This window comes from Haemaphysalis longicornis, unplaced genomic scaffold, assembly GCF_048455015.1.
Source record: "Haemaphysalis longicornis isolate Haplotype H1 unplaced genomic scaffold, Haemaphysalis longicornis Haplotype H1 scaffold_6, whole genome shotgun sequence".
Classification (NCBI taxonomy): Eukaryota; Metazoa; Arthropoda; class Arachnida; order Ixodida; family Ixodidae; genus Haemaphysalis; species Haemaphysalis longicornis.
The window spans coordinates 44458561-44472459 of NW_027526407.1; the positions used below are offsets into that span (position 1 = coordinate 44458561).

Below are 13899 nucleotides of genomic sequence, written 5' to 3' on the forward strand. Positions count from 1 at the left end.
CGTAGGAGATCCGAAACGTCAATTTGTTTTCATTTGACTTTGTCAGTGACCGAAACTTTGTTATGAATTTACTATCTGACCAGACGGACTTCCGTAGGACCTTGGACTACCCTTGCATTATGCAAAAAATACTTTTAGTGTTCCTCATATATCGCATATTACTGTTCGACGCATGCTTGAGGTGACCCCGTTGTCACAGGTTTGGGATACGCTTACAAATTTTTAAGAATCTGAAGAATCTGCTGGTGAAAGCCTAGTTGGACCTTCTGTTGAACTGCGGTTGAAGGTTCTTCTGAATTGAAATAAAAAGATTTTAGACCGTGGGCTTAAAACCGTAACGTTAATGACCATTTTAACAATTCTGATATGACGAGGGAGCCTGTTTTTGTGAACTTCTGCTTGTGTGGTTTTATACAATAGAACGCTGCAAAACTAACTTGGCAATTTTTCGGCCCTTTTGATTTTTTCTAGGGCTTGCCTATATTGGCACCGTCTGCACGAAACGTGGAGTCGCGGAAGGCGAAGACATTGCGCAGTCTTACTCAGGCGTATATTGCATGGCTCATGAACTCGCTCATTCGTAAGTGCATCTTGTAATATCGAACGCCAGGCTAGCGTTCCACTCGAGGATTTCGTGCGCACCTGAACAAAACATTTTTTTTACACCTAACATTTTTCCAGCCTAGGTTCACACCATGACGTGACAGCCGAGTGCCCGTGGTCGTCGGGTTTCCTGATGAGCTATATCGATGGCGGAACAAACAAGTACAAACTCTCACACTGCAGTGAAAGGCAGATTAGGACAACCTTCAGGTAAGTTCGTATAGCTGCTGTTTAAAAACAGACTGACAATCAGGCTGCTCATTGACAACAGTCAGGCCGTCTTAGTTATTTTTAACAGCGAAGCTGTTTAGCAAATCGTTAGCGTTTCATGTCCACCGTTAAAAATACCAACAAAACGCCGAGCGCACGCGAGCCCGCGCAGGTGAGCGCGTGCCTCGCGGCGACCACCCGGTGGTTAAAAAGCATGAAAATACTGAGTGTTCGTGTGTGCGTACCTCGCAGCGACCACCCAGCGTCTCCAGCGCACGTTTGTCAAGCCAAGCGTACGCACTTAGGCAGATGGCCAACATTGGCAAAAAAACTGCAGCGTTTGCCGTAAGCGTGGCAACACTTGCTCGGAACGAGAAAGACATATCATAGCGTACGCCCCTCCAAAGTGATGTCCTATAATTATAACTTCCAAAAATGGAAGTCAGCTCACACTTATAGCAACAATGATGGAGTGCAGATCGTTGCGGCAGCAAAAAAGAAGCAAATCCACTGCAATCGTGTGATGGTCGTGAAGCTTTGCGTACAGCTTCGCTACTTTCAAGGCTTACGCATTAGTGTGAGCTTCATTCATTTTTGATGTATTCGTGCTGCCGCATGCCTCGACCGGCAGGGAAGAATGCACAGGAAAACAGAGGCAGAGGCAGAGGCAGCTTTGCAACCTTCAAGTCTTACGCGTTAGTGTGAATTTCCTTCGTTTCTTTTTGGTATTAGAGTGCAGCTTAGTTCTGAAATTGCTTTTTGATATTTATTCCGCAACCAATATTGAGCAAATATAAATTAAGAATAATCTAAAAACTGCTTCAGGTAGCCCAGACATAGATAAATTTGCGTTTAAGCACAACTATTTACATTAGAGTTGTTTCGCTGTTGTAAATCATTCTATTTACATTGGTGGAGTTTTACGTGGGCTATAGAGAATCGCGTAGCGCCGGACACAATAGCCACTATTTAGTCAGTTGCTTCTGGCGAACCGCACAATTAAGAAACGAAATACTTTAATTTTCGGATTTTTCTGGATCATGGATGCCGCATTTTACAACAACGAAGGGTACAGTTTCCAACAAATATAACAGTTCATTCCGTGTTGAAAGTTCCTGCTCACGCTAAAAGGCAGAAGAATCGTGCCATATCACTTTACTTTATCGTGCAATATATAATGACTGTTTGGAGGCAGAACATTTTTCTACGATCTACCAAATTTGCACCTTGTCACAGAAGTCATTAAAGCCGCACCGTAAGCCTTGCAAGAACACAAGAACACATTGAAGCATTGTAAACATCCAGAACATGCTGATAGTATTGTTGCAAACATCTGAAGCAGTGTGACATCTATATCTTCAAATTATTTGCTGATCAGAAAACTAGAATGTGCTTTTCACACGAACACAAGTTTTCTGCAGAGTAATATTTCGAATAATTTCTTTTTCCTTCTTTTTCATGCAGGACACTGTCATATTACTGTATTTTGGAAGCAAGCAGCGCCAATTACATGGACTACCACAAAGCTCTCCCAGGGCAGAAAATAAATGAGCACACGTACTGCCTATGGACGTTGAAGATGAAAACATACCCAGCTGCTGTAACTGTCCAAAAGGTGAATACATGAGGAGAAATCACTTTTTCTAGGTATTTTAGCTTCTATATATTCGTGTTCAAATCTTCAAAACAACCTAGGCGAGAAAGCTGAACAAAATTTGGCATCGTTCACTATTAAAATCTACGATTTTTGTTATCTTAATAAAAGCAAGAATTTCTCGGCGTGCTCTCACGACGTGCCACTTCTTAATGCAATGATTCGCTAGCACTGCTGCTGCAACTCCCGGTGTGAAACGCGTGCTCATCTGGATTTTTGGGGCTTGAATACTCCTTGAACCTGCCGCTAGGGAAAGAAGAACGTCACGCACACATTCACTTCACGCGCGTGCATGCACGGACGGGCACTACATGCACTCCCGGGGCTACTCGCACACGCACACACGCACGCGCACACACGCGCACACACACACGCGCACACTAGTTGCGCCGCGTGCACTAGGGGCTTTCGTCCTAGCAAGCAACTAGTAATGCTTAGGCGCGGACGTCTTTGGGGTAATAGCGAGGCATTACCCTGAGCCCGAGAGTGCTCCAAAATTAAATACAATTAGTGGATGTGATCACGTACTACCGCTAATTACTGATCTTTAGCGACATTGTTTCTGCATTATCATCATAGGTTCAAGTACACACTCGTCTACTTCTGAGTCAAAACTTTACCATCCCTTCTCGAAGAAAGCTGAGAGAAGCGTGAAAGATTTGTCACATCAAAACTTCGTCAAAAGTGCGCCAAAATGCTCGCTAAGAGAGCGTACAACCTTCTGTGAAAGCGCGTTCAATCGATCGACCGAACATGAAAGCCCGAAATCGCAAACGAAGAATAGACCCATGCGGCGATTTCTCGCGCACCAAGTTAAGGCATCTAAGAACAATTTAAATGTATACCGATACGTGGTTAATAATATAAAGGTATGCTATTGTACTCCTCCTTCATGATCGATGCGTGTGTTGTTGTATCTAGAACTATTCTTCTTTCGCGATTTTTAAGTAACCTTATGACACAATGGGAGCCAGGTTTGTTCAGAGCCGTATGTCCAGAGATTTTACCAGGGCTTTTCGGTAGACCAACCGGTCTACAGGGAAATGCATTAGTTTTTTGGCAGGACGTAATCGGTCCAACTAAGCAGGCTTTCACTTTAAAACTAGAGTAGAGTAATACAGAAAAAAATTGCGTGGTTTATCAAATGCGTTTTGTTTATCCCTTGTCAGTTTTTGCTTACTCAACTGTAGAATTCTCTAATTAAAGATTAATTTTCTCCCCGAAAACAAGCAAAGGGGATAGAAGAAAGGGCCATCACTGGCGCTTCGTCGTTTATTTTTGCTTTGGGCTGCGAATATGACTTTACGTCAACGCACGCCACTTTTCTTTAACTATTGAAACACAGAAAAAAGTCCCTTTTTTACCGAAGAGACAGCTAGTAGTGGATAAAGAAATAATTTTGTTTGGTGTGTGAAATATGGAGCCATTCGATGCAACATTCAGTAGATGAAGCTCCCCAAACGTATCTCAAAGAGCATAAATTGAAAACCTACCTTTAGCTACGTTATGATTGCACACTTGTGTAACCAAATATTCGTATTCGGCGCATCTTCAACACGCACCAAGGTCAGCTTTTAAGTGACTCTGCTCTCTCCATAATAGAAAAGAATGCACTTGGACATCTAGCTTGTAGACACGACCTAGAGAGTTAGATACTTTTAATTTTCAGTTAAGTTTATGGATAAAAAAATACACCTTGTGAGGCAGACAGTTTGTGTACAGAACAAGATGTAGCTCCTCGTTCATTTTTGTGATTTAAGTAAGTGTAACGTGATCCTAATCGTTGTTTGGTGCACCCAACAACAATAATTTCAGTAGTACGACCTTCGCACTTCGCATGAAATATAAAGGCAAAGGTGTCAGTGTACGCCCGCTACCATGAAGAAAGCTATTATATAGAATTGAATATTTATGCTCTTGCTACGGTTAGCTCGATTTCAAATGCACGTGCTTCGCAGAAAATTTTCATTCGATTTATTCCGAGAAGGATTCACGATAATAATACCTGAGCATGTAAATTTGGTTCTAATTCTAATACCTAATAGAGAAATATGGCCAAGTCTTTACTGAAGAGAAAAGGTCTTAATTTTTGAGCTAGATATTACTCAAAACGCTCCCATATGTACCTATTGGGGAAATATTACTTATAAGCTTCAGAAAGCAGTTATTGGCAAAAACAATAAAAACACACGCATTCAATATAGGGCTTTTTATCACTCTTTTTTACAAAGAAAAAATTATGTGAATTGGTTAGAATAAAGATTCAGAAGCCACAAGTAAATATTAGAAAAGCCGGTGGTTGCCCCACCACCCTATACTTGCACCCGAATACTGCTACTAGAATATTTGCAGCATCCAATAGGAATGCCTTTCATTAAAAGTGTTTTAGCCATCTTGTTTTACTCTCCAAAATAGGCGCAACAAGTACTCCAAGTAGAAATTCACCTGGTTTCATAGGTAAACACTCGTTTTATTTTTCACCTTTTAGCCTCTGCAACTCAGCAGTCGATGCAAAATGCAATGCTGCTCCAGATACTTGTGCCAGGTAGTTGACATACTAGAGGGTATGTCTTGCGGCGGTTTGATGGTGAGTGTGGGACGTTTGCTTTAAACACCTTTTTCCCGTTATTGCACTCTTCACCCTATTTTCACAGATGAGAGTTTAAGTGAATCAGTAGTTTGAAAAACTGAACCTCAGCTTTCTTTTTTTGCTCATTAGCATCTTCATCGTGAAATACCACTGGTCAAAACATATCGATCGATCTAGGTAAAACCATTGAATGCAAAGCATTCGATACTGGGGATAGAACACAAGCGACGACGTTGATGAGAAAAGCCCGATGGGTGCTTGGGTAAAAGTATGGGAAACACTATTATTGCGAAATATTCATCCACCAATACACATTTTAATGAGCCGTCCTTGCGTTCGTAAAGCATGAACCAATCATAGGTTACGTACGCAAAAGTACTTGTTGAAAAATTACATCAAAGGCTCTTTACCTTTGCTGCTATTGCCATTGCATCCATATGTGAACGTAAATACTAAAAGCTTGTGCAACAAACTGCGTTAGGATGGTGATTTTAACTAGTTAATGCATACTATACGAGTGCAAAACAGCGCTAATGGACGGATGGAAATAAAATTGCGTAACGAACGGGACGACCGAAGAAGACACATACACCAAAGACTAACAAACTGAGTTGAGGGACGATGGAAGGCAGCACAGGGCGCCAACAACAACACATGGACAACACACCATCGTCGTGCGTTGTCGTCCCTCGCCCCGTATATTAGGGCGGTTTTAAACTTTAGGTTTGAAGATCCAGGGAATGTTCTTAAGATAAAAATAGAGCGAATTCACTGGACCTTTTTCCCGGTGTCATGACTTAGCCGAACTTTCTAAAGCAAATCTTTCTACCTCTACCAGCCAACGGTTCTTTCGCGGCGTGCGGGACAATAAACTCCCAACGCGGCAGAGGCGGCGGCGGGGGGAGGGGGCGAGAAGGGTTTCACTCACGGAGCCGACTGTAGATGGCGCGGCGAATGTACCAAGCGTTCCCCAGGCAGATGTGCCTGCTCATCGGCGGGCGCATCGGCAGTACGGCTTTGTCGTCTGCTTTAGCGACGGTTGTCTTGGGCCTGTTTTGGCGCAGCTTCGCATCCACTGCACGCTTTCGTCGCACTGCTTGATTAACTTGTTTGACAGAACCACCTGGGTAACCCGCACCCGACGGAATTAAGTGGTCGTACGGCAAAAATGCGTTAAGGATTGGTTTGCAGGAGGGCGGGAAAACAAAATGTACAAACCACATACAGACACCTGGACGCTAGAGAAACGCTACTTTTTGCTCACTGCTTGCCAAGAATCCAACTCCGTTTTCTAAACTGGTGAATACCAGTTCGGTTGTGTTTTAAGAGATATTACAAAAGGCGAAAGGAGCAACTGGTTCTGATAAATAGCCACTATTAAAGTTCCCTCAGCTTTCTCTCACTTCTCAAACTTACTAAACTGACTAGTTTAAATCGGGATAAATGGTAATCACTAAGCTCACAGGCCGAATAATTTCGGTGTCTGCGCTTGTGTCGCGCGATGGTGTAGCCCCAAGCTAGCACATCAGGATGGCTAGGTTCCGCTGTCTCACCCTTCTACGCTTCTCTCCGTTTTCTTTCTCCCGACTCATGGCCGGACTACAGCGGCTGCGTCCGCCGCTCCAGCCCGGCCGTGGCCGACGCTGATGCGTTCGGGATGCCGCTCCCGCGAATTCCAAGTAACGGCTGGCAGAATCTCTGGTTTCACTCTTTGTAGAGCCAAGTATTTGAATTCAAGTAACGTCGCATGAGCAATTGTTGGGGTGTCGTTTTTAAAGGTCTGGTTTCCACCCACCTTCGCAGCGTTGATTGGAGCCAATTTTTTCCAAATCACTGCGTGATAGATTTGAAGGGAACAACTTTTTAATATGGGGTGCAGCAGCGTACGTTGCACCATAGTTGCTTTATTAATCGAACGAATTGTTATCCAAACGGAACCAGTGTTATGACGGCTGGCGTTTTCCAATTGGTATGGAAGCAAACATATTTGTTTGGCCAGCACACTTATTCATTCGTTCACTGTCTTCTGCAGTAGTAAATGAAATCGGTGTCTGAATATTCAAGAGGATTGAAACCGAATTGGGCCACGTAGGGCGTAAACTTTCTGTCATGACAACTCCACATTTCAGCCCACCTCCCTGCGTACTAAGCGTACGAAAACGAAAGCATTAGAAACATGCACTTCCCGAAAAAGAAAAAAAAACTGCGGTTGATTCCTCTGTCATAGGAATCAGTAAAACTCGTGAAAGTGAAATATGCAGCGAAATCTGCAGCTGAGCATAATTCGCTGGTCGGCGACTGTTTTGTGGGTGCGCTTGGCGAGCGACGTCTAGCTGGCGGGTCTCTCGGGAAAAGGCGTACTGGCGTCATTTCCGTGACGGATATGATGCGAGTGAAACCTTGGTGTATACCAGAATAAAACACTTTTGTGTTAAAATATAAAACCCGAAAACGAACAACCCTAAGTTTAACGTATTCTTTAGTGCTAAAGGTTGCTTCCCCGCAAGAAGACCCTGTGTGCAGCGGTGCACCCTTTACAGGCCACTTTATTCGTCGTACTGGCGTCACTTCCATGATGGTTATGACGTCAGCGAAATCTTCGCGCATCCGGGAATAAAACATTTTCGTGTTAAAAATATACTAGAAGAGTGGTGAACTGGTAAATGCGGGGCACTTTAGGGTCCCGGGATGTCGTACGTCCGAGGTCGCTGGGTCTTTACTCAGCCACGATGATACCGAAACTAGCCAAGAGAGGGCGCCGCAGCCTCTCGGAATCGATCCTGCGAACAAAGAACGGGTGTTCCCCACCATGAACGTCGAACAGTTGGCACGGTTCGAGCGACAGCGGACTCTTGCTTGCGAAATACAGCGGTGCTGGTGGGTTGATTCGTCTGTGCGAGAACGTGAAGCAGACGTCAAGCGCCAACGAATACAGGAAAATTCCCAGCTTCGACAGGCAGCAGTGAATGCTCAACAACAGCGAAGGAAAGCGAATCCTGCGGTTAAAGTTCAGGAAGCTCAAGAGAAACGGCAGAAAAGGCGACGAAACACAGAGAAAGAAGGCGTTGCGCTGCTGAGCACGACGTTGCAGGTTGGATTCTTGGCCGCGGCGGCCGCTTTTCTGATGGAGGAGAAAAGCAAAAGCGCCCGTGTGTACGAGATTTCGGCACAAGTTAAAGATCCCCAGGTGGTCAAAATTAATCCGGAGCCGTCCACTACGGCGCGCCTCATCACCTGGGTTGCGTCGGCGCGTTAAACCCTACAATCAATCATCAATACAGAGAAAGGAAAGCAACACACACAAAAAGATAACAGAACAATAAGAAGCAAACCACAAATATACAGAAAGTAATCACAAGTGTTCACAACAAAACGCAAAGGAAACACCTGCGCATCACACCTCCGTACTTACAATAGCTGATTTCACGTTGAGTGGAACTGCATTCATGTTTTTCTTCGTGCCAAATAAATAACACTTCCCTCTTGCATATTTGTGCTTAAGTATGCGATGAGCGTGAACACGTTTTGAACCTATTAGTAGAGGCTAAGAACACGTACTAAGCACGCCCAGTGCAGAGCATCCCTAATTGGCTATTCCACCTTCCCAAATTGATCCCCACCTCTTGCTCACTTCACTACAGCACTAACAGCACACAAAGAAATTATTTGCTTCGAAGCGGGCACAAGTGCCATGTTATAATTTATGTAACGCTAAAAACAATCTTCACAAATGTAACTGATACACCTAATATAGCAAAAATGTGTCGTGGTAGTTTCCTTGCCGTGTACTCGTGCTCGTAGAGTGTTGGTGAAAAAAGCGAAACGCAGGTAATGGAAAGAGAAAAAAATTGACGTTGAATATAGGGCTCCCAAAGATATGTACTTACCAACAAGTTTATGCTTAGATCAGACTGAAGTAAACGACGTCTGGAATAGGACAAACTTTTGTTAAGCAAGGAGGCTTGTCAGGGCTCTGTGCAGCTTTCCTCGATATCCGTATGGCTGGATTTCAGCCAAATAACATAGAATAGATGCTCTGTGAGTGCAGTGTATTTTTTCCCTAGCCTACACAAATACTTGTGTAAGAATACTGCCTGGCTGCTGGGTAATGTTTCATAGTTGTAGAAACTGGTGATCGCCGACGAAAGGTGTTTTTAAAATGGTAAAAAGAGACGTTTCGGTGAACAAGGCTTTCGTATGGAAGCCGAAACGTCTGTTTTTACTGTTTTGAAAACACCTTTGGTCGGTGATCACCAGTTTCTTCAACTATGAATCTTTTACGTGACCAGAGGAGATTTCGTCAAACCTTAGATTTCATTGCTGGGTAAAGTACCGTTAAAAAAAGGTGTGCCGGTAACAAGGGCAGTTAAACGTTTCGCCAGTTCATTTTGTCGTAATACATCGGCACATAGCAAACCCAGCATTCGCAGTAATAAATATTGGACACAGTGTTCGTCTAATAAGAATTCTCAAGGCCGTAATGCATCTACGCTTTGTTTTTTACACAAAACTCTTGCAATTTATTTTATTGAATATTTCGTGCCAAAAGATAGAGCATTGCGCACAAATATACGGCTTCAATTTCCATCGAACAAAACCGAAGAACAACACTCCGTGCTGTGAACTTTGCGAATTTTAAGAAGAGCAATAAAGTTGGAGTAAATATATAAAGTCGGTTAAATTAGCGCTGTAATGAATGTTTGTAATTATTCAGAAGAAACTTCAATTGCTGAAATGCTCGCTTTGTGGCTCGGATATTTCAAGAATGGTGAAATTCATGGCGTTTTAGTACTCATACATGCACACCAGTTTTCAAGGGTATGTAAAGTTATGTGTAAGCCTCATAAGAAGCCTTGGCGAACCTTAAAAAATTGTTTTCATTTTCTTCCAGACATGTAGAAGAGGTGTTTGTGGATACCACAACAGGGCGTTGAGTGGCCGTTGATTTGTTGAGCAAGCTCACCTTTCTGAAACAAGGAGCGATTCTTGGTTCTTTCTTCTGGGCACAAAATTTACCAAAGTTAATTGTGATACTGGTATTTTAGAGGAAGCAAACTGTTGTACTCGTTTTGTGGAAGCAACCATGTTGCAAATAAATTAAATCTACATTAAAAAAGAACAATGCTGTGTCTTATAACTCGGATACTCTCAACGGTATTTTGAGTTGTCGCGTCTTGACACGAAATTTTCCTTGTTAAATACTATAATAGAGTGTCTTGTGACCCCAGTTTATGCATCCAGAGAGTTAACTCCACCAAATAAAAATTAATTTGCATTAGACCCTGGGCATTCAGGCTCACTTGAAAATTTCCGAGATTCGCAGAGGAGGCACCGTTACTTAAATGCACAAGTGTTTGTGAGTTTGGCTCACTTAAGGTATCAATGCCATCAACGTGGCGTTTACCATAGTGCTCGTCCACGTGATGATAGCACCGGTGCTTTTAGGGGCGAAGCCCATTTGGGGCTCGGGCTGTCGGTGTCGCCTGTCGTCGTCGTCGTATCTCGTATCATGTAGTCACGGTACTAAAGCACAGGGATGCTCATTTTCCAACGCGTCCCGTTAGAACGTAACGCGTACTAAAAGAACACACAGGGGCAATCGTTGTCCAACGCCTAACGCTACGCTAGAACGTTTCATCTCTCTAGTCTCAAACGCGTACTAAGAAAACACACCGGTACACTCGTTTTCCAACCCCTCGAGCTATAACGCTTCGTTATTTAAAGACACGAGACTTTTACAGCAAATCTGTATACCTCTACCCCCAGTGGTTTTGTCTCTGTGGGCAAAAACGCCATGGCGCCAATAATACATTTATACACTAGAGAAGGCAAGCGTTGCAGGGGGCGGCAGAAAGTTAGATGGGCAGATGAGATCAAGAAGTTTGCGGGGATAAATTGGTCGCAGTTAGCCCCGGACTGGGGTAATTGGAGAATAATGGGAGAGGCCTTTGCCCTGCAGTGGGCGTAGATAGGCTGGTGGTGATGATGACACTGCATGCTTCGCCCCTCCCGAACTTTCAAGTTAGGGGAGATGGCCCAGGATTTGGATACCAACCTTCCGCACCCTGTGGCCTTATGTCGCTTAGCTAACTACTGTGAGATACCACTGATTTATCGTTGCTCGTGCTACATGATAGACTGAACCCAGCACACCTTAACTTCAACTAACATCTCACCAGGAACTTCTTCACCGTACGTCTATGTTCCTAGCTTCCCCCGTTATTTTCAGAGCCAATCTAAGCCAATCTTAAAATATACCAATCTCGCCTCAACCGCTTATCTTTCCGGCCGCGGCCACTGTTGTTCTCCAGCATAAATTATTAAACGACCAGTTGAAAATGAAGCAAAGTGTCTCAAAATTTTGTAACTAAAAGTACCGAGATACAGACGAGACATGAGAGTGGAGTTGTAATTTCGTCTACAAGAATAACCACTACATGAGCTACGACAAACGTATTCAGCCCTTGAACACAAAAAAGGGCAGCGACATGTTCAACGGGGGTCTTTTGCGAGTGCGAATTGTCATGGTAGTGCCCTGGATATATGTTAAGTATTGTACAGCTTCTAGCGAATTACCTTCCAGTTCTGGGTAAAACGTTTATTATGCGTTTTTTATTATCTGGAAAAGTCACCTTATCATGACATTTTTCAACGAAGTTTCATGAGAAACAGTCCCGAGCACCAAACCATCGTTTCAAAGTGGATGCACCAATTGTTTCGAACTAAACATCGCTTCCTAGAGAGAAGTTTTTTTGTGATGCGTATGGCTGAATCTCCACTGGCTTTTCCATAGGATATTTTCATAAGGTAGAGCAGCACTAAAGATAAAAGGATACGTAAATAAATATAGAAATTTCTGAGAACGTATATAACTTGTATCTAATATATTTACCCCACAAAAAATCAATTCTGCTTACTTGCCACAAAAAAAGTGAAAAGAAAACTCACCCAGAAAGAACGACATGAATCTATTACAATTGTTCCTGTCAAAATCACCATCAATAAGCCGTCCTTGCCCTTGACACGTTGCACCTTACAGTTCTTAACAAAAATGGTTTTCGCGCCTAACTATTAACGGTTTGAAATGCGCATGTGCCTGTTATTGGGGCCACGTTAGCCATTATATTTCAATGTGAGTAATCGTCACCCTGCAATAAAACATGACGAGAGAAGTTGAAAGTACCGTATAAAACACTCTTCTTAGCGTCACATTTAATGCGACGTGTGAACGTTTTGTTTTGTTTTACCCCGCCCTTTTCAGTTCAGCGAAAGGGAAATTTATCGAAAACACAAGCTTCTTAAAATTACAAGGCACGGCACATGAAAATTGATATAGGTTCGCGTTAAATTCATAGGTCAGTGTTCGCGAAAAAAAAAAAAAAACACAATTTCAGTGTGCGTGACAAAGTCTTCCCACAACAAGTGCGAAACGTCAACTCGCGAATATACGAGAGTGAAGTCCCACTTGTGACCTAAAACTTGGCCATACGTGTTTTTTGCTTTGGCAGTACGGACGTCATGGCCCGACCGAGAGAAATGGCGCCTTGTTTACCTCATGTCTAAAATAAATATCGAACTCGTTGAAAACAAGGCAGGTTGACGTACATGACACGCGAAGGTGCAGGAGTCAGGACTTCTTTGGAAGGGTGAAATTCGTATATTCAAACCCAAAATGGCAATTTTGACTGCCCTCAATTCAAAAAGTAACTATTTTTCCTCCAGATTAGGTTGTGGGTTTTATTTTTAGCACGAAACTGTTTTATTCTGGGATTCACGAACATTTCAGTTACGTCATATCCATCACGTAAGTGACGCCAGTACAACGAAGCAAGCGGCCTGCGAAGGGTGCTCCCCTACACACAGGGTCTTTTTGCGGGGAAAAAACCTTTAGTACTAAACAGTACGTTATACTTCGGGTCATTCGTTTTGGGGTTTTATATTTTTACACGAAAGTGTTTTATCTCGGGATACACCAAGATTTCACTGACGTCATATCCGTCACGAAAATTACGCGTACATCTTTGGTGAAACGACCCGCCAGCAGGACGTCTCTCGCCAAGCACACCCACAAGACAGCCGCCGATCCGCAAATCATACTAAGCTGCACATTTCGCTGAACATTTCACTTTAGTGTTTTACCGATTCCAATGTCAGAGGAATCATCAACCGTTTTTTTATGCCCTCAACCGTTTTTTTATGTCCTTGTAGTATTGAAGGCGGATAATTGCTCTGGAAAAACAGGCACATAGCCTGTGTGCTACCTGGGAGGCGACAGAAAAAAAAAAAAAAAACTTCCAGTCTTATGAACTATGTCGGCATATTACTGCCCACATAGCGTAAAGCTCAGGACAAAAGAGATAGCCCGAGCCGGCAAAAATACCCGAATAAGAGGATGAACCTGGCGAACACACCATACATTTGTTTATAACGGAAACATCAATAAAAATATCTGAAGTTCATTCTTGCTGGTGCTATGGTTGCTGGAGTCACTTATTAAGATAGAATGATATCCAGTAATCCACGCGGTAGTAGGCTTAGTTACATCAGGGTTCTGCTGAGTTGGCACCGGTGGGCGGAAGCCTGGCAGATGCCTGTGCAGTTATTTTTCTTAACAGTTATTTTCCCCGAGCACACTACATGGCTTCAGCTCCCAGAAATTAGTTTTTTTTTGCCTGAAAGCTTGCAAATAAGGCGCAAATATGTTCCTTTAGTCTTAATGTTACGTACACCGGGACTCTTGAAGTATATTGCTTGTACAGGAGCTGGAGAGCCGAAGCTAATGCTAAGCAAAAAGAGGAAACAAACATTAGAAAATTTGTTTTATTTCGACATTTAGCGGTCT

At 43.2% G+C, this 13899-nt stretch overlaps 1 protein-coding gene across 1 annotated transcript in view; it reads left to right on the top strand.

The window, feature by feature from the left end:
* LOC144142547 (venom metalloproteinase antarease-like TtrivMP_A) overlaps window positions 1–10122 on the top strand; it is a 43232-nt gene extending 33110 nt beyond the window's left edge. Inside the window, exons 10-14 of the mRNA XM_077674132.1 lie at window positions 472–580; window positions 682–813; window positions 2278–2428; window positions 4956–5054; window positions 9949–10122. Of these exons, the coding sequence (XP_077530258.1) occupies window positions 472–580; window positions 682–813; window positions 2278–2428; window positions 4956–5054; window positions 9949–10002 (545 nt within the window). The 3' untranslated portion in view covers window positions 10003–10122. The remainder of the gene's footprint in view (window positions 1–471; window positions 581–681; window positions 814–2277; window positions 2429–4955; window positions 5055–9948) is intronic.
* The last annotated feature ends 3777 nt before the right edge of the window (window positions 10123–13899 follow it).